This window comes from Lathyrus oleraceus, chromosome 2, assembly GCF_024323335.1.
Source record: "Lathyrus oleraceus cultivar Zhongwan6 chromosome 2, CAAS_Psat_ZW6_1.0, whole genome shotgun sequence".
In the NCBI taxonomy this organism is placed as follows: domain Eukaryota; kingdom Viridiplantae; phylum Streptophyta; class Magnoliopsida; order Fabales; family Fabaceae; genus Lathyrus; species Lathyrus oleraceus.
The window spans coordinates 197,637,206-197,656,234 of NC_066580.1; the positions used below are offsets into that span (position 1 = coordinate 197,637,206).

A 19,029-nucleotide genomic window follows, 5' to 3' on the forward strand; every position below is an offset into this window, starting at 1 on the left:
GATTACATTGCAAACAAAATTAAAGTGTTTCATGACATTGATATTTCCGAAGGATGTAAAAGTTACCATACCATGTTTTTTAATTTCTTTGATTTATTCAAGTTATATTAGCGGGTGATGTTAACAGGTTTGAAAAAAGGCTTTTAATTGAAAGTCATATTGATTTAGAATAATTAGGTGTAATGTAACAACTTTATAATTACAAATTATTCACGGCCAACATAAAGTATATAATATGAAAATTTTATTTCAACATATTAATATTTTTATTTATTAATAATCAAGAAACACAAAAAATACTTTGACATAGATTTATGCATGAGCAATAGAAAATCTAGGGACACTTGGGTGTTCCTCTCTTAGTTTTCCAGTCATTGTAGCATGGACATTCTTCCTTGTGACCATATGTTCCTGATGGAACACACAAACATTTTGCACAACAAATGTTGCAATAGGTTAAACACGCCTTCTTGTACATAGTTGCTGAACAACGAACATCACATGCACCCGCACATTCTGAAAAAAAATAATAATGTTTGAATATGAATAACATTAGTAAATCAAAGTAGAATTTTTAAAAGAATAATAAAACAAGTATTAGTTAGAATTAGTACGGTCTGAACGAAGTGATCCTTCTCCACCGGCCTATGAAAAATCAAGAAAAATAAACATGTATTAGTATTGAATAATTTAAAGGGATAACAAATGATACATATGCATTTTTTGAGTTAATTTGATGTCATTGTTATACATGTCAATAAACTCAAAGATCCACAATAAAAGGAGAGATATAATCACTTACATAGACATCTTGGATCACTGAAGTAAAAATAATCATGAGAAGAAATGAGAAAATAAGTTTAGCCATTGTAGTTTGTTTTGCCTATCACTCTTGTTCTTGTACATAGCCTCTGGTTGGGATAGATTTATATAGATGCAGATGATAAAAAAATACATTGAATAGGAATTTTTTACTTTTAATGTATTAAATGCACTATTTAAATAAAACCAAAAAAATTCAAAGATATAATATATAAATTGATATATTTTCTTTATTAAAAATAATTTGGCTGTTGGTAAATAAAATTATTTAAAAAATAATAAATTTTTGACTTTTGAATACATCATTCATTATTTTTTTTCCTAATGGTATCTACTTTCTCAAATTTCAATTATATGTCTTTATTATTTCCATTTTTATAATTTTTTAATTTATCTTTTTCATATTATTAATTAATAATAAATATATAAAATAATTCAAAATCATAATTTTTATATAAAAATATTTATATTTCTTAACATATGTGTGAAAGTTTCAAAATAATAAAAAAAAATTTAAAAAAAAATGATTATACTTAATAATTATAAAAAAAAATGAATCTGTCACTAATATATTCTTTGTTAAATGCTTTTATTATCTCCTTTATTTATGCTTTATTTTAGTCAAATGAAACCATCATCTTTCAAATTCTGAGAGTATTAATTTTTATAACTATACAAAGTCAGCAATGAGTCCTCTTTTATAGTTTATTTATTTTTTCTATCCGGTCTCATTCTAAAAGTGGCTCATTGAGAAGGAATTTATAATAGAAAGAAAGTCTAAAAAGTTAAGATATTTATGATAAGAATGGCGTTACAGCAAGGATATTAGAAGACCCGCTACAACATTTAAGACTTTAGATTACGACAGTATAAACAATTGTCGTAAAAGCGTATCTAAAGGTTACCAGACAACACTATCCTACTTGTTGTTAGTTTATAGGTTATCAGACAACACTTTCGTACTTGTTGTTAATCAAGTCTTACTTATCTGGCTGTTTGGTAAGGGGATTTACAATGCGGTTTGTGCGGTATTAATGTTAAAACTCATTCGAATTGTAAGAGAAAAAAAATGTCGTTCAATTAATTTTTAGGGATAAAATCGAATCAAATGAAACTAAACTAATGCGGTTTGGATTGGTTCGGTCCACTTTTATAAAATATTTAGTGAGACATACATACATATATAGAGGATAACATAGTTTATGTTTAGTCATTCATATATTGATAAAATAAATTTATAATTGTCAAAATAAATTTATAATTTGATACATGAATATGAATATGAATATGAATTATATCTTATAATTTTATCTTATCTTATTTTTAAAGAACAACACACTTAAAATTGCATTCGTAAACAAGTGAATGCATCCACTAATATTATAATCTTTTTTATTACTATCAATATTTAAATTTTTGTTCTAATCTTATCCTTATCAATGTGAATAAATTAAAAATGAAAAAAAATATAATAATTTTATTTTAAATAAAAATAATATTATTTATAAATAAATGATTTTTTTATATATAAATTAAAATAAATATCATAAAAAAATACGATAATATATATATTGTACTTGTTGATTTCCTTAAAGAATTAAAAGAATATATAATGGTGGGTAAGATTTTCTAATATAATACAGTTTGGTTTGATTTGTTTTGTTTTGAAGAATACAAATTGTAAATCGAATCGAATCGAGCAGTTTTCTTAGAAAATTGTTCAAACAGATCCGAACAAAATGTTATTTTTTTGTGCAGTTTTCGGTTCGGCCCGATTTAATTAACAGTTTTTTATTGTGCCACTTGGTTTTGAACATATTTATTGTCAAGTTTATTTGTTGTGTATTCTTTAAAAAATTTAATCAGTATAAAAGAATTTTATATCGTGAGTTAATCATAAACGTTGGATATTGAAAAAAAATTGACTTTTATTTTAATTATTTATAAAATAATATAAATAGATGATGGTGATGAATTGACAATATAAATATTTTTATACTAATGCTTAATAATTAATCTCTTCTTTAAAAACTGTGATTTTAATCTATGGTTGTAGCATAATCGTTTCTGGTTTTATAAAAGAAGGCTAAAATTGTAGCAACTTACATAAGAGAATATTTATTTATTTTATTCTTTTTATTTGATTAATTAATATTTATTTTTTGAGGGTTAATGCAAACAAAATTATTAATGTTTTTTAAACATGGTTTTAGGTAAAGAGATTTGTTTCCTTTAATAAAAATAAATTATATTTTTCCTTATGAAAAAAATAATAACTTGATTTTGATTATTCTTTAATAATGAAAATTTGATTGACTAAAATGAATAAAAGGAAAAATTACATGATGAAAAATAAACTTTTATGAGTTTTATTAAAATAAAACTATATAGAAAAGGTCAAACCCTTTTATTATTAATTTTGAAAAAAATAATTAAATATATTTGAAAAAATTGTTATTCTTAGACATAATTAGTCACTAAATCATTTAATTTAATTTTAATGTTTCACTTTGGTCATTTATCTAAAAAATGTTACAAGTCAGTCCTTTCAAAATATTATTATGTTAGTCAAGTTGGTCACAAGGTCATTTTATTATTAATTTTGAAGAAAAAAAATATTCTTGAAAAAAATGTTATTCTTAGACATAATTAGTCACGAAGTCATTTAATTTAATTTAATGTTTCACTTTAGTCATTTATCTAAAAAATATTACAAGTCAGTCCCTTCAAACTATTATGTTCGTCAAGTTGGTCATATCTGTTAAATTTTGTAAAAAAACTTTAAGTTGAAATTAGTAAACAACCGTTGGCCTTCCAAATAAAAAAAACATTGGTTCCTCACAGGATAGACCAGATTGATCCTAGGACATGTGATATTGTTGAAATTATATTTGGAAAATGATGAACACTTTGACAACATTCATGTTTGAGATTGTTCGTTTAAAAGGTTTTTAAAGAGATGAATTGCAGAATATAAAGGAAAGTTCAATAAAGGTGCTTGAAAATAACTTGCAATGGAAGATAAATTTTGGAAAAGTATAAATAAACTTCAATAAAAATGTAAAAAATGGTGTTATCAAACGTACATTCTCAATGCCACTCTTTTCTCAATACACTAGATATTTTGAATAATTTTAAGTATTTGTACAACAATTGAACATACAGAAATCCTAACACTAAGACCCCTATATACACTAAGTTGAAATAACTGCTACCAACGACTTTTCTCCCAGACAATGACACGTCGCGCTCGGAATGTCTTCAATCCATCATAACGTTCCACGTGTCTTTTCTTGAAACTGGATAAGGACAAAATACAGTTATCCTTCTTTTATTCAAATTCAAACATCTTTGTCGAACACAACCTTAATGTTGCCTCCGTCAAATTACCACTTTAAACTTAGAAATATTTCTAAGTCTCATACAACATTTCCCTCTTACGCAAAAATCACTTCGGCTAGACTTTTGAAACAATGCTTTTTATGTCGAAGTCCATAACATCTTCAAAGATATTTTCTTTTGCTCATTATATTGAATCAAGCTTGACGTCGAAACTTCCAGCTAACAAATTGCCCCCCAAAAATGTCTTTTTCGACATAACGAAGAAAAAGGCATTTTTGAAAATCCAATTTGACGTCACAAACTGTTCACCTGTTATGACGTCACATCTATTATGACAACTTTTACAAAACGTATCTTCAAAACCCACGTGATAATCTTTGTGAAAACATCACGCCTCCTAGTCCCTAAGAGATCGTGGTTAGCCTTTAACTACCACCGTTCATCATGGATTCTCCGACTGACATGTGTCCCACTTTCTTTTCAACCATTAATGTTTGAAAAAACCGCTTCCACTTCAGGAGCTTATAAATAGGTATAGTCAACAGTTTTTCCAACTTTTTCCTCATTCCGAACTTCCTCAAGAACAATTTCTTCCATTCTTCATCTTTCTCAAACAAAAACCCATTTTTCTTCTTCTTTCAATCTCTCTGCAACAACGACATCATCCATAAAAACTACCAAAGAATAAACAAAGAACATGAAAGACTCTAAGAAATCTTCAGGTCTTCCTCTTGCTGACAAGATATTAGGCTCAAACACTGTAGGTAATCAACAATATGTACCTGAGCCTCTCACTGAAGAACAAAGAAGAATTTTCCAGTCACAGGTATTGATCCCTATATCTATTTCTGGAAAAACTCATGATATGTTAGGACCACTATGGGACCCAAATGTTGACCATATTAAGCTTAATGAGTTCTTCCCAACCTACCATAGGTACAAACCCATAGCATGTGCTAAAAATTTGGAGGCATTATCTCTATCGTTCCGGACGTGAAGCGTTTAGTGATCATAAGAGTTTGAAATACTTGTTTGATTAGAGAAAATTAAATATGAGACAACACAAATGGTTGGAATTATTAAAGGATTATAACTTTGGCTTGAATTATCATCCTAATAAGGTGAATTTCGTGGTTGATGCTTTAAGTCGGAAGTCTTTGCATATGTTTGCTATGATGGTTAGAGAGTTGGAAATGATTGAACAATTCAGAGACTTGAGTTTGGTTTGTGAGCTGATATCACAGAGTGTGATATTGGGTATTGCTAAAGATCAATAATGATTTTCTTAATAATATTAAAGAGAGTCATAAGTTGGATGTGAAGTTGGTGGACTTGATGGTTGGAAGTAATCTGACTGAAAGTAATGATTTCAAAGTGGATGAACAAGGTGTGTTAAGGTCCAGAGACAAAATTTGTATTCCTGACGAAGTTGGGTTGAAGAAGATGATTTTAGAATAAAGTCATCGAAGTAGCTTGAGTATTCATCCAGGAGCTACTAAGATGTATCAGGATCTGAAGAAGATCTTTTAGTGGTCTGCAATGAAGCGAAATGTGGCTCAATTTGTTTATGCTTGTTTTAGTTGTCAGAAGTCAAAGTTTGAACATTAGAAACTTGCAGGATTAATGCAACCATTGGATATTTCATAATGTAAATGGGATAGCATTTATATGAATTTTGTGACGGGGTTGCCTAATACTCCAAGAGGGCATGATGTCATTTGGGTAATTTTTGATAGATTGACGAAGTCTACTCATTTTATTCCGATTAACATTAGTTTTTTTATGCAGAAGTTGGCAGAGATATATATCCGTGTGATTGTGAAATTGCATGGAGTTCCGTTGAGTATTGTGTCAGATAGAGATCTGAGGTTCACTTCCAGATTTTGGGAGAGTTTGTAGGAAGCTTTGGGTTCAAAGTTGAGGTTGAGTTCAACTTATCATCTGCAGACCGATGGTCAAACAGAGAGGACCATCCAGTCATTAGAGGACTTGTTAAGAGCTTGTGTTCTCGAGCAATGAGGTGCTTGGGATAGTCATTTACCATTGATTGCGTTCACGAATAATAACAGTTTCTATTCTAGTATTGGAATGACACCTTTTGAATCCTTGTATGGTCGAAGGTGCAAGTCACCTTTATGTTGGCATGAATCTGGTGAGAGTGTAATGCTTGGACCTGAGATTGTCAAACAGACTACTGAGAAGGTGAAGCTGATTCGGGAGAAGATGAAAGCTTCGCAGAGTAGATAAAAAAGCTACCATGATAAGAGGATAAAGGATATTGAGTTTCAAGAAGGAGATCATGTATTCTTTTGAGTCACTCTGGTGGCCAGTGTAGGACGTGCTTTGAAGTCGAATAAGCTTACTCCTAGGTTTATTGGTCCGTATCAAATATCCGGGCGAGTTGGACCTGTTGCTTATAGAATGGTGTTGCCACCGAATTTATCAAACCTACATGACGTGTTCCATATTTCACAACTTCTAAAGTATGTTATGGATCCGTCGCATGTGATTTCAATGGATGATGTGTAGGTAAGGGATAACCTTATAGTTGAGGCTCTGCCCATAAGATTGATGATCGAGAACTAAAACAGTTGAGAGGCCAAGAGATTGCTCTCGTGAGGGTTGTGTGGGGAAGCGCTGGCGGAGGAAATATGACTTGGGAGTTGGAAAGCAGGATGCGAGAGTCGTATCCAGAGTTGTTCTCCTCAGGTGATTTTCGAAGGCGAAAATGTTCTAAGTGGAGGAGAGTTGTAACGCCCCAATTTTATTTAAAGTATTTTTCGTAATTTAATCATGTGATATTTGTGTTTGTGTTGTGTTGATTGATGTTTTCGTGTGTTGTGTTACCCTAGATGTGAGGTGGTTGTCTTAGAATTATATAAATCACAGTATTGGGTGTGTGTAAGCAAAAGTGTAAAAATAGTGGTGTAGTGAGTAAAGCTAATTAACTATATTAGTTATTATTTATTTAATTAAATAATATTATATGAATATGAATATTAATTATTTAATTTAAGTGGATTATTATTTTTATTATTATTATTATTATTAAGAAAATAGTAATAATATAATAAGTTAATAAAATAATAGGAATTAGAATTAAAAAATATAAAAAAAAGATTTGGGATAGAAACTCAGAGTACATATCTTTTGGGAGAAAATATGAGAAGCAGAGAAAGAGAGAAGAAGAGACTAGGGTTCAAGGGGAGATTCACCATTGTTGAAGGTTAAAGAATCTATTGCTAAGAACTCTAAGGTAAGAATGAGGTTTTGATTATCTAAGAGTTAACATGATGATGGTGGGTAGATTATGCCATGTAGATTTTGTATTTTCTTCTCTATGTTGAATTGTGTGAATGATGAATTGTTGATGTTAGAGTCATGAAATTCAATTGGATTATCGTTTGTTAATGTTGTGTGAATTGATGTTGTCTCGGGTCAGAGTCGGAACAGAGTTATAAACGTTTTTGGGGTAAATAAGTTGGGGTTTTGAACTTTGAAAAAGTGATTTTCATGTAAAAATGTGGTATAAACGATTTGGGAGAAAAATGGGATTTTGTGATGAATATTAGATGATTTTCGTTTTGGAAAAATTGTAGAAAAGTGTTTTTGCAATAACATAATTGATTATCAGAATTGGAGTAATCGGTTACACTACTTAAAAAATACGTTTTTGGGCAAAACTTTGAGGAGTGTAACCGATTACTGGTTTTTGAGTAACCGATTACCCTGTGTAACAGAGGCCACACAGGGGCTGGAAAGAGGGTGTAACCGCTTACCAGTTTTGAGTAACTAGTTACCGTGTGTGCGACAATGTGAGTTGCGCCACTAGTCGTGGTGTAACCAGTTACTGGTTTAGGGGTAACCGGTTACACTGGGAGTAATTTCTTAAAAACTTAAAAAAAAATCTTAGTTTTTGTTCCGAGTCTCCGGTTCGAGTACCATTTGAAGTGTCGGAAAGCTGAGAGCGCGTACTATCATTTAAAATTGGTTTCAGTACCTGAAATTGAATATTTTTATGAATGATGGTGTTTATATTCATTGTACTTTTCATGTGGTGGTGTGACATAATCTTAAATGCATTGGTGTTGCTTATTATGTTGTATGTTGCTGTTGTTGAGCTGTATAACATGTGTTTGATGCATGATGGCTAATATTGGAGGTGTACATTGACTATGGAGGTGGGTCTTTTTGCATGATGTTGTGGTTGCCTGTATTGTATGTTGCATGCATTCATGTTGTTGGATAGATGATCAGTTGTTGGTGAGCCTCAAATCCCATTGTATGGATTGGGCCGGTAGCTGATTTTGGAGGTGATGGAATCAGTGAGATGTTATCGGAGGTGATGGTAATGGATTAATGACTTTGATCCTAAGAGGTGAGGATCGAAGTGGTGAACCTGAGTGTTCATGTATTTATACTACATGCATTGAGTCGAGTTATTGTGTCTCATTGCAATGTATATTGGCTGCATTTGATATTGTGTGGATAATTAACTATGTTGTTATGGGTTGGATGGTTGCGATGTTGCTATTATATATGAATATTTGTTGTACGAATTATGTGGAATTGTGTTGTGGACTGGGTGATGTGCATGTGATAATCTAATGCTTACTTATTATGATGCTTTCCTTTATATAATTATGATATCTCACATTTTTTGTTTGAATGTTTCCTCCACGTGGATGATATGCAGATAATCCGCAGTAGGATCTCAGATGTGAGTGGAAGATCAAGTCTTCCGTTTTATTTTTGTGTCAGCGTCTGCTCTAATGTGTAACACTGGGGAATTGGAATGATGTGTCTTTCTTTATGTTTTAATATTTCTTTTATGACATGTTATGTTGACATTGAATATGTTGAGTTAACTGTTTGTTGTTGTTGTTCCGCTGCTATTTAATAAAATTTAACATTCAGACATGTGATTATTACTACTATTTTTATAATTGTCAAGTGTTACATGTCTTTTCGACTGAGCAGGTTGATTGTATATTGTAGTGTAGCATCCTAAATTGCATGTTGAGTTATTTTACTCTGATAAATGTTTTAAATTACGCGGAAAAAATTTAGGGTGTTACATGAAGCCCATGGGTTCGCAATTGATTGGGACCCGAGTCGTAATTGGAATCATTGTTGAGATTGGTATCACATGCATATGGGTCTGTTGATGTTGTTAAGAGTCACATTTGCATAATGATTGTGAATTATTATGAAGTGGGTGAAACTTGAATACATGTATTGTGGTGCATAGTGGATTATGTTTGAACTATATTGTATTTAATCTAATCTGATTGTTATGCACCACTAAATTATTTGAATGTATTTCTCAGCTCTTTTGTTTGAATGTTGGTTTTACATGAGCATCGTGCAGATACTCAGGAGTAGCATTGCTGAAGTAAGTAGAAGATAGATCTTGGAGTTAGTTTTTTACTTTATCGCTTTGACTAGTGGTGCCTTACTCTGATCATGTAACATCGGGTTGAGGGATAAATGCTTGATTGATTCTTATGTCGTTTATGTTTGAATTCGAGACTATTTATGTTGTTGAGATTTTCTAAGTTATTTTGAGTTGACTATTATAAACTCCTTTTACTTATGCTATGAAGTTAACTTTTATGAGAATATATATTGTGAGTTGCAATATTGATGATTAATTTCTTTATTAATGATTCTGCTACGATGACACCTTAAACATCAGATGAGTTGGATGTCATGTAAAAATCTCAAGTACATATCATATCAGTTTGATGTCGTGTAAACATCCCAGGTACTAATGTGTGTATTAAATTATTGTTTTGTAACTTGTGTTACGGAGCATGATAAGTTTAATGTGAGTGACACCCTATCTGATCGTAATTTCTATTAAAATTATGCGTTAAAATTGTATACGGGATTTAAGGTGTTACACATTATGGACCCTTTAAACCAATGATATTACCTTATGCAAATAAATGGTGAAAATGAATGGTTGTGTGCATATGGACGAATGACCTTGACTAAAATTGAGTGATTGGGGTAAATGTATGCAAATGAATCCAAGAAGCTATAAGCCAGATAATTGCATGAGGGATGGAACAAATTTGGGGTATAATACAACTGTTCTAGGTCGGTCATACGCTTATCTGAAGGAGAATATTGATCCAAAACGCAGCGGAATTTAAAATTTTTCTCCTTTAGTGATCCATACGAATGGGCATGATCAGTGATAGAATCGTTACCTCTTGTGACGATTGAAACCTTTGATGCAGATCTACGGAGCGATCACGAACGTTGAACAATGACAACGCCTCTACTCAGTCCACACGAACGGATTCCTTCAATCTCAGTGCTAGCTGCTACGTATGAAGGCTTTGAGTGAGAGAGAGAGAGAGAGAAACAAAATTGCACTTGCACAAATGCTTCTGCACAAGGATTCTATTTATAGAACCACTTGTGTGGGCTACAAGCTAAAAAACCCACTTAAGCGTATGTGGCCCATATCTTATAATATGCCAAAATCACTTAAACGCGTGGTATCTTACCATATTTCATATTCTACTTAAGTACACCGTACCTTACGATGTTCTACAATTCACTTAAGTGCACCGTACCTTATGGTGTTCCTTAGTTACTCTATCTCTCATCAATCCGTCCTTTTGTGTGTGACCCTGTAGGTTTTCGCGGCATTGACAATTTTATTAAATCACGTATTTATCATAATAAACAATGAGCGGTATCTAGCAACACATCACTGTTACCCAAGACACAAAAATGTCATGTGATCTGACAAATCCTTTTGTGATAATACTTATGTGTATAATTACCCTTTTGCCCTTATGTCTATATTGAACACAAGGCATATATCGTGTCATCCTTGTCCACTTCAATATTGGACCCATAGACATTTATCCTGTTACACAGGATGGGCAAATTCCATCTAGGTCACTCATGTCCCTTAGCATGGTTTGTGGAGTACCCATCAATTGTCTTTATGGTCATCCAGTTACGGACAATGTTTGATCAGCAATAAGGCACTCGACTCTACATCTAGGGTCCATAGTGGTTTCAGGTCGAAGGGTGGTATACACCATTATCACCATGAGAATAACTTATGACACTTTGCATAACATTCTATATAGTATTCTCATAGCGGGTCAATCCAGTATAAATATTACTCTTAATATTCATACCTATGTTTAAGACTTGATAACTCCTTATCCATGATCCATGAGATGTGATCATCAGTCTATATACATAATAGTCTTAATGCTTTAATGTTATCCCACTTCATAATAAAGCTCGACTACAGATACTTTAAGAATAGTGACCTTATGTTTAATATGATCTCATGATTAAGTCACACTTGATACATTAAACAGACTAGCTATTCTAAGGACTTTATTAAACAAACATAATAAAGAAAAAGCCTTTTATTATTAATAAATAATTTGATACAAGTACCAAAAGTATTGGCCTCTAGGGCTTACACCAACAATCTCCCACTAGCACTAGAGCCATATAGGCATACCCCTAATGCCCATAGATCTAGTATGGCCGTCATGCTTCTGCTACGCAAGAGGCTTTGTCAGTGGGTCAGCAATATTGTCAAGTGTAGGTACTCTGCATATTTTCACATCTCCTCTATCTATTATCTCTCGAATGAGGTGATAACAGTTAAGTATGTGTTTGGATCGTTGGTGAGATCTAGGCTCCTTAGCCTGTGCGATAGCACCATTGTTATCACAATAGAGACCAATGGGATCCACAATTCTAGGAACTATGCCAAGTTCACTAATGAACTTTTTGATCCAAACAGCTTCCTTTGCTGCACTTGACGCAGCAGTATACTCGACCTCGGTTGTAGAATCAACAACTGTATCTTGCTTTGAACTTTTCCAGCTCACAGCGCCACTGTTTAAGCAAAACACATAACCAAATTGCGATCTAAAGTCATCCTTATCTGTCTGGAAGCTAGCATCGGTGTATCCAATTACAACCAGCTCTTCCTGACCTCCATATATCAAGGACGAGTTCTTAGTCCTTCTCAAATACTTAAGGATATTCTTGACATCTACCCAATGAGCATCACCAGGATCAGATTTGTACCGACTCGTTGCACTTAAAGCATACGAGACATCTGGTCAAGTACATAACATGGCATACATGATAAATCCTATTGCAGATGCATATGGAATCTTATTCATGTGATCCCTTTCTTCCTTAGTTGAAGGGGATTGTGTTTTTGATAGACACGGGCCATGTTGCATAGGTATGAATCCTTTCTTGGAATCATGCATATTAAAGCGTCTCAACACTTTGTCTATGTATGTACTCTGACTTAGGCCAATCAGTTTTTGTGATTTATCTCTATAGATTCTGATTTCTAATATATAGGCTGCTTCACCTAGGTCTTTCATAGAAAAGCATTTCCCCAACCAAGACTTTACTTGTTGTAGGGTAGGGACATCGTTTCCAATGAGTAATATGTCATCTACATATAATACAAGGAAAACGATCATGCCCCCACTAACCTTCTTATAGACACAAGGCTCATCTTCATTCTTGATGAATCCATATTGTTTTACTGTTTCATCAAAACAAAGATTCCAGCTTCTGGAAGCTTGCTTCAATCCATAGATTGATCTTTGTAACTTACATATCTTTTGGGCTTTTTCTGGTATGTCAAATCCTTCAAGTTGTGTCATGTACACATCCTCAAGAAGATTCCCATTAAGGAAAGCAATTTTGACATCCATCTGCCGTATTTCATAATCATGATATGCAGCGATAGCAAGTAAAATCCGAACAGATTTAAGCATTACAACTGGTGAAAAGGTTTCATCATAGTCAACCCCATGAATTTGTTTATATCATTTTGCAACCAGTCTTGCCTTATAGGTATCTACCTTACCATCCATGTCAGTCTTCTTTTTGAAGACCCACTTGCATCCTATAGGGTTAACTCCTACAGGAGGCTCTACTAAGGTCCAAACTTGGTTTGTGTACATGAAATCCATTTCAAATTTCATGGCTTCTAGCCACTTCTCAGACTCGGGACCAGTTATGGCCTCTTGGTAGGTCACAGGCTCATCTTGATCCATGAGTAATACATCACCTTGATCACTTATGAGATATCCATATCTCTCAGATAGGTGACGTATCCTGCTTGACCTACGCTGCTCTTGTTCTACTTGAGTAGGTTTCTCTTCCACAACTACTTGTGTTTCCTGCTCTAATTCCTCCATAGGTGTATCAATGCTTTGTGATTCTTGAATTTCTTCAAGCTCTACTTTCCTCCCACTTATTCCTTTGGAAATAAAATCCTTTTCTAGGAAAACTCCAGTTCGAGCGACAAACACTTTGCCCTCAGAAAGATTGTAGAAGTAATACCCTCTTGTTTCTTTAGGATACCTCACAAATAAGCATTTGTCAGATTTGGGCTCAAGCTTAGTTGAAATTTGTCGTTTCACATAAACTTCGCAACCCCAAATCTTCATGTAAGACATATGTGGTTTCTTACCACTCCATATCTCATATGGTGTCTTCTCAACCCTTTTGGATGGAACACGGTTAAGTGTGTAAGCTGCTATCAATAGTGCATGTCCCCAAAAGGAGTTTGGAAGATCGGCGTGACTCATCATGGATCAGACCATGTCTAACAGGGTTCGATTTCTTCTCTCAGATACACCATTCCATTAGGGTGTTCCAGGAGGAGTAAGTTGGGATAGGATCCCACACTCTTTCAGATGGTCATCAAACTCTAGACTTAAATACTCACCACCTCGATCTAATCGAAGAGTTTTAATATTCTTACCTAGTTGGTTTTGTACTTCATTCTTGAATTCCTTGAACTTTTCAAAGCACTCTGATTTGTGTTTCATTAAATACACATAACCATATCTACTGAAACCATCAGTAAATGTGATGAAGTACTGAAAACCTCCTCTGGCTGGTATGTTCAGTGGTCCACATACATCAGTATGAATGAGGGCCAAAAGATCATTAGCTCTTTCACCTTTTCCTGTGAATGGAGAGTTTGTCATCTTTCCAATTAAATAAGATCTGCATGTCTCATATGATTCATAATCAAAAGAGTCCAAGAGTCCATCTTTATGGAGTTAGGAAATGCGTTTCTCATTTATGTGGCCTAATCGACAATGCCAAAGGTAAGTTGGATTTAACTCATTAGGTTTTATCCTTTTAGTATTAATGTTATAAATAGGCATTTCAAGATCAAGGACATATAGTCCATTGTTCATTTGTGCAGTAGCATAGAATATATCATTCAAATAAATTGAGCAACAATTGTTCTTTATTATAAATGAAAAACCAAACTTGTCCAAACAAGAAATGAAAATAATATCCCTGCTAATTGCAGATACATAATAACAGTTCTCTAACTGAATTATTAAACCACTAGGTAAAGTCAATACATAAGTTCCTACGGCTAAAGCAGCAACCTTTGCTCCATTGCCAACTCGTAGGTCAACTTCACCTTTTGCCAAGTCTCTACTCCTTTTTAGCCTCTGCACATTGGTACAAATGTGAGAACCGCATCCAGTATCTAATACCCATGATGCAGAAGTAGATAAACTAATTTCAATAACAAAAATACCTGAAGTTGAAGTCTCTAGTCCATTCTTCTTATCTTCTAGGTACTTTGGGCAGTTTCTCTTCCAGTGTCCGGTCTTACCGCAATGGAAGCAGGTGCCTTCCTTTGCTATGCCTCCACTAGGCTTCAAAGCAGCAACAATGGGTTTGGGTTTGGCAACTTCCTTGCCTTTCCCTTTATCACCCTGCTTGGTGGGTCTTTTATTCTGTCTCTTTCCATTTCCGATCATCAGAATGGACTTCCCTTTTGACTTCAGATTCTGCTCAGCATTTCTTAACATGGCTAGAAGTTCAGGAAGAGCTTTGTCCATATCATTCATATTGAAATTTAGGACAAATTGACTGAATCTATCTGACAACGATTGCAAGATCAAATCAGTCGCAAGTTCATTTCCAAGGGGAAAACCCAACCTCTCAAGGTTTTCCACATACTCAATCATCTTGAGCACATGGGGACCTACAGGGGCTCCCTCAGCTAACTTGCCTTGAAAAAGGGCTTTTGAAAGTTAAAACCCTTCATGTCTTGCTTGCTATTGATAGAGCATCTTCAGGTGTTCGATCATATCGAACACTACCATGTTCTCATGTTGCTTTTGCAACTCCGAGTTCATGGTAGCTAGCATGAGACAAGAAGTTTCATTGGCATCATCGACATGCTTCTTATAAGCATCTCTTTCTGCCTTAGGTGCAGAACTAGGAGGTTCCTCTTCAGGAACAGGTTTCTCCAAGACATACAACTTTCTATCATGTTTGAGGACAATCCTCAGATTTCGGTGCCAATCCAGAAAATTTGTCCCAGACAATTTTTCCTTATCAAGGATTGATCGTAAAATGTTGTTAGAGGTGTTTGTTGTCTTGGTAAACTACATGAAAATAATGAAAATATAAGTATCAATAACATATTTAATTGGGCCTTTAATTAAATATGCTCCCACTATTTTACTCAAAACAAATGACCCTCACCATTTGATTCGGAAAATCCCGTTAGAATATTTTCTAGTGGGTCGAGATCCACATTTCACTTTGTTTTAAGTCCGCGTAGGCGGATTACACAAAACTAGGTTATTTAGGTAGGAACTCCTTCCAATTGTATCTAATACAACTCTCGAATATTTTAGTTGGGTGAATAACTCCTTATTCCAATCCATCACATGGATCATTTCCAACTCTTGCTTCTAAACATATATAATCTTATTATAATTTGTTTAGTTAAGTTTGACCCATTGTTTTAACAATTGGATATTACAATCATCCCATCACACCTTACTAATATGGAACATGCACCTCGCGTAGGCGAAACCTACATTATCCGATACTAGTCTTGATGAATGCTAAAACTTGGAAAGCATAAACTTAATATTTAATTAGAGGGAATTTGCAATTATTCTGATCTCACCGGCTTATTTATCATATAAATCGTCTCTCACATGCATCAACATACATTCACATGCATCAACATACATAATGAAATAGTTATGGCCCCTAGCGCAATTGTTCTCCCAAGCCAATGAGAGAACCTAAGCTAACCTAATAACGATCTAAGCTTCTCCAAGCAAGATCTTCAAGGTTGTCCTCCTTTGATATTGAATTCTTCTCTTTCTTCATAACATTATATTATATAAAAGAAACTCATTTTACATACGAGGGAGTGAGATGAGAAAAGAAGTTACATTAAGAGATTAAAAGAGAGGCACGACACGCAGGTCGTATTTTAAAATCCCAAAACAAAATAAAGGAAAACTAAGGCCATAACCGATCACCACAAGACAATAATAATAAACACATTATTATTATTAATTTTAATTCTTTTAATTAATTAAAACCAAATTAAATTTCAGCGACCGATCACACTACGCAGAGTTAGTCGAGGTTCCGCTTCCCGGTCAAAAAACAGAAAAACAGAGAATACAGACTTTGTGAATGTGACGACCGTCACAAAGCATGTTACGACCATCACGTCCAACCTGTCACGACCGTCACAGGCCTGTCACGAACGTCACGTGGCCAAAACCAGCGCTTTGAAACTGTCAACAGAAGCGACCCAACATGCCCTCAATTCATTTAAAATCGACGTCGTTTTTTGCATCAACACTTAATACTTTAAAGCATAACTCTTGCTCCGTCACAACCCTAATGGCATAACTCTTTGACAGCACAACCCTTGTGCCTTCATTAACCCTAATGCACCAATTTCAGACCGTCAAACACACCTCGATTGTTGATTCAGTATGATTGATCAACATGTCATTGCTTCACCATACTAATGTCGGATCAAGAACCAAACGATCATTGATCGCTCAAAGGAAAACAACCATGAAGTGTTTGAATGAACGAAACAGAAACAATATATCATATATACCGTATTTTGCATTAGGATTACTTATATCATATATATAACTTGATCGATCTCAATTGCGTAACCTATGGACGATCGATGTATCGTTGCTTCACCATACTAATGTCGGATTCCAAAGCATAGTCAACATCAATCATCCAAATCGTACACACATGATGCCAAATTTAATTACTCGTTTATTCTTTGATTCATTCTGTCTTTTAATCATATTAATAAAGAAAATAAATAGCTATCAGATGCACGGTTTTGTAAGTGGCTCTGATACCACTGAAGGAGAATAACGATCCAAAACGCAGCGGAATTTAAAATTTTCTCCTTTAGTGATCCTTACGAATGGGCATGATCAGTAATAGAATCGTTACCTCTTGTGACGATTGAAACCTTTGATGCAGATCTACCGAGCGATCATGAACGTTGAACGATGACAACGCCTCTACTCAGTCCACACGAACAGATTCCTTCAATCTCAACGCTAGCTGCTACGAATGAAGGCTTTGAGTGTGAGAGAGAGAAAGAGAGAAACGAAATTTCAACTGCATAAGTGCTTCTGCACAAGGATTCTATTTATAGAACCACTTGTGTGGGCTACAAGCTAAAAAGTCCATTTAAGTGTGTGTGTCCCATATCTTATAATATGCCAAAATCACTTAAGCGCGTGGTACCTTACCATATTTCGTATTCTACTTAAGTACACCGTACCTTACGATGTTCTACAATTCACTTAAGTGCATCGTACCTTACGGTGTTCCTTAGTTACTCTATCTCTCATCAATCCGTCCTTTTGTGTGTGATCCTGTAGGTTTTCGCGGCATTGACAATTATATTAAATCACGTATTTAACATAATAAACAATGAGCGGTATCTAGCAACACATCACTGCTACCCAAGACACGAATAAGTCATGTGATCTGACAAATCCTTTTGTGATAATACTTATGTGTACAATTACCCTTTTGCCCTTATGTCTATATTGAACACAAGACATATACCGTGTCATCCTTGTCCAGTTCAATATTGGGCCCATAGACATTTATCTTGTTACGCAGGATGGACAAATTCCATCTAGGTCACTCATGTCCCTTAGCATGCTTCGTGGAGTGCCCATCAACTGTCTTTATGGTCATCCAGTTACGGACAACGTTTGATCAGCAATAAGGCACTCGACTCTACATCTAGGGTCCATAGTGGTTTCAGGTCGAAGGGTGGTATACACCATTATCACCATGAGAATAACTTATGACACTTTGCATAACATTCTATATAGTATTCTCATAGCGGGTCAATCTAGTATAAATATTACTCTTAATATTCATACATATGTTTAAGATTTGATAACTCATTTTCCATGATCCATGAGATGTGATCATCAGTCTATATACATAATAGTCTTAATGCTTTAATGTTATCCCACTTCACAATAAAGCTCGACTACAGATACTTTAAGAATAGGGTCCTTATGTTTAATGTGATCTCATGATTAAGTCACACTTGATACATTAAACGGACTAGCTATTCTGGGGACTTTATTAAACAAACATAACAAAGAAAAAACCTTTTATTATTAATAAATAATTCGATACAAGTACCAAAAATATTGGCCTCTAGGGCTTATACCAACACTATATATCTGATCACCCTGGGATATACACTACAGACAGAAAACGTGTCAATCGACCGGCTGCTCCATCACACTTCTACTATCTTCTTCTGACTATTGGGTTATCATGTACCTCACTACAAGAGATTTACACATCAAATACATCCAATGATCCTCCGGATTTCACGCCTGAAAAATAATGAGGACATTTTTCCTCTCCCCTATATAGGGAATGCCGCCATTTCAGATAACAAGTTTACATACTGACTTGAGCGTTCGAGTGTTAACCTTGTAGGTACACCTCCGCTCCACCGCAGAAGCT

The 19,029-nt window shown here is 34.2% G+C and overlaps 1 protein-coding gene across 1 annotated transcript; it reads right to left on the minus strand.

Moving 5' to 3' along the window:
* Positions 1–227: 227 nt before the first annotated feature.
* LOC127118868 (gibberellin-regulated protein 12) lies at positions 228–938 on the minus strand. The gene is made up of 3 exons (XM_051049105.1): positions 803–938; positions 615–645; positions 228–516 (listed from the first exon to the last, which is right to left on the minus strand). Exons 1-3 carry the CDS (start codon positions 866–868, stop codon positions 335–337), a joined length of 279 nt encoding a protein of 92 aa, XP_050905062.1. The 5' UTR covers positions 869–938; the 3' UTR covers positions 228–334.
* Between the last annotated feature and the right edge of the window lie 18,091 nt (positions 939–19,029).

Excerpts from the sequence above, each read along its gene's own strand:
- LOC127118868 (XM_051049105.1), bottom strand. The coding sequence starts at position 868 with ATGGCTAAACTTATTTTCTCATTTCTTCTCATGATTATTTTTACTTCA. Across the intron at positions 646-802 it reads CAGTGATCCAAGATGTCTAT|GCCGGTGGAGAAGGATCACT; the intron begins GTAAGTGATTAT and ends GATTTTTCATAG. Across the intron at positions 517-614 it reads AGGATCACTTCGTTCAGACC|AATGTGCGGGTGCATGTGAT; the intron begins GTACTAATTCTA and ends ATTTTTTTTCAG.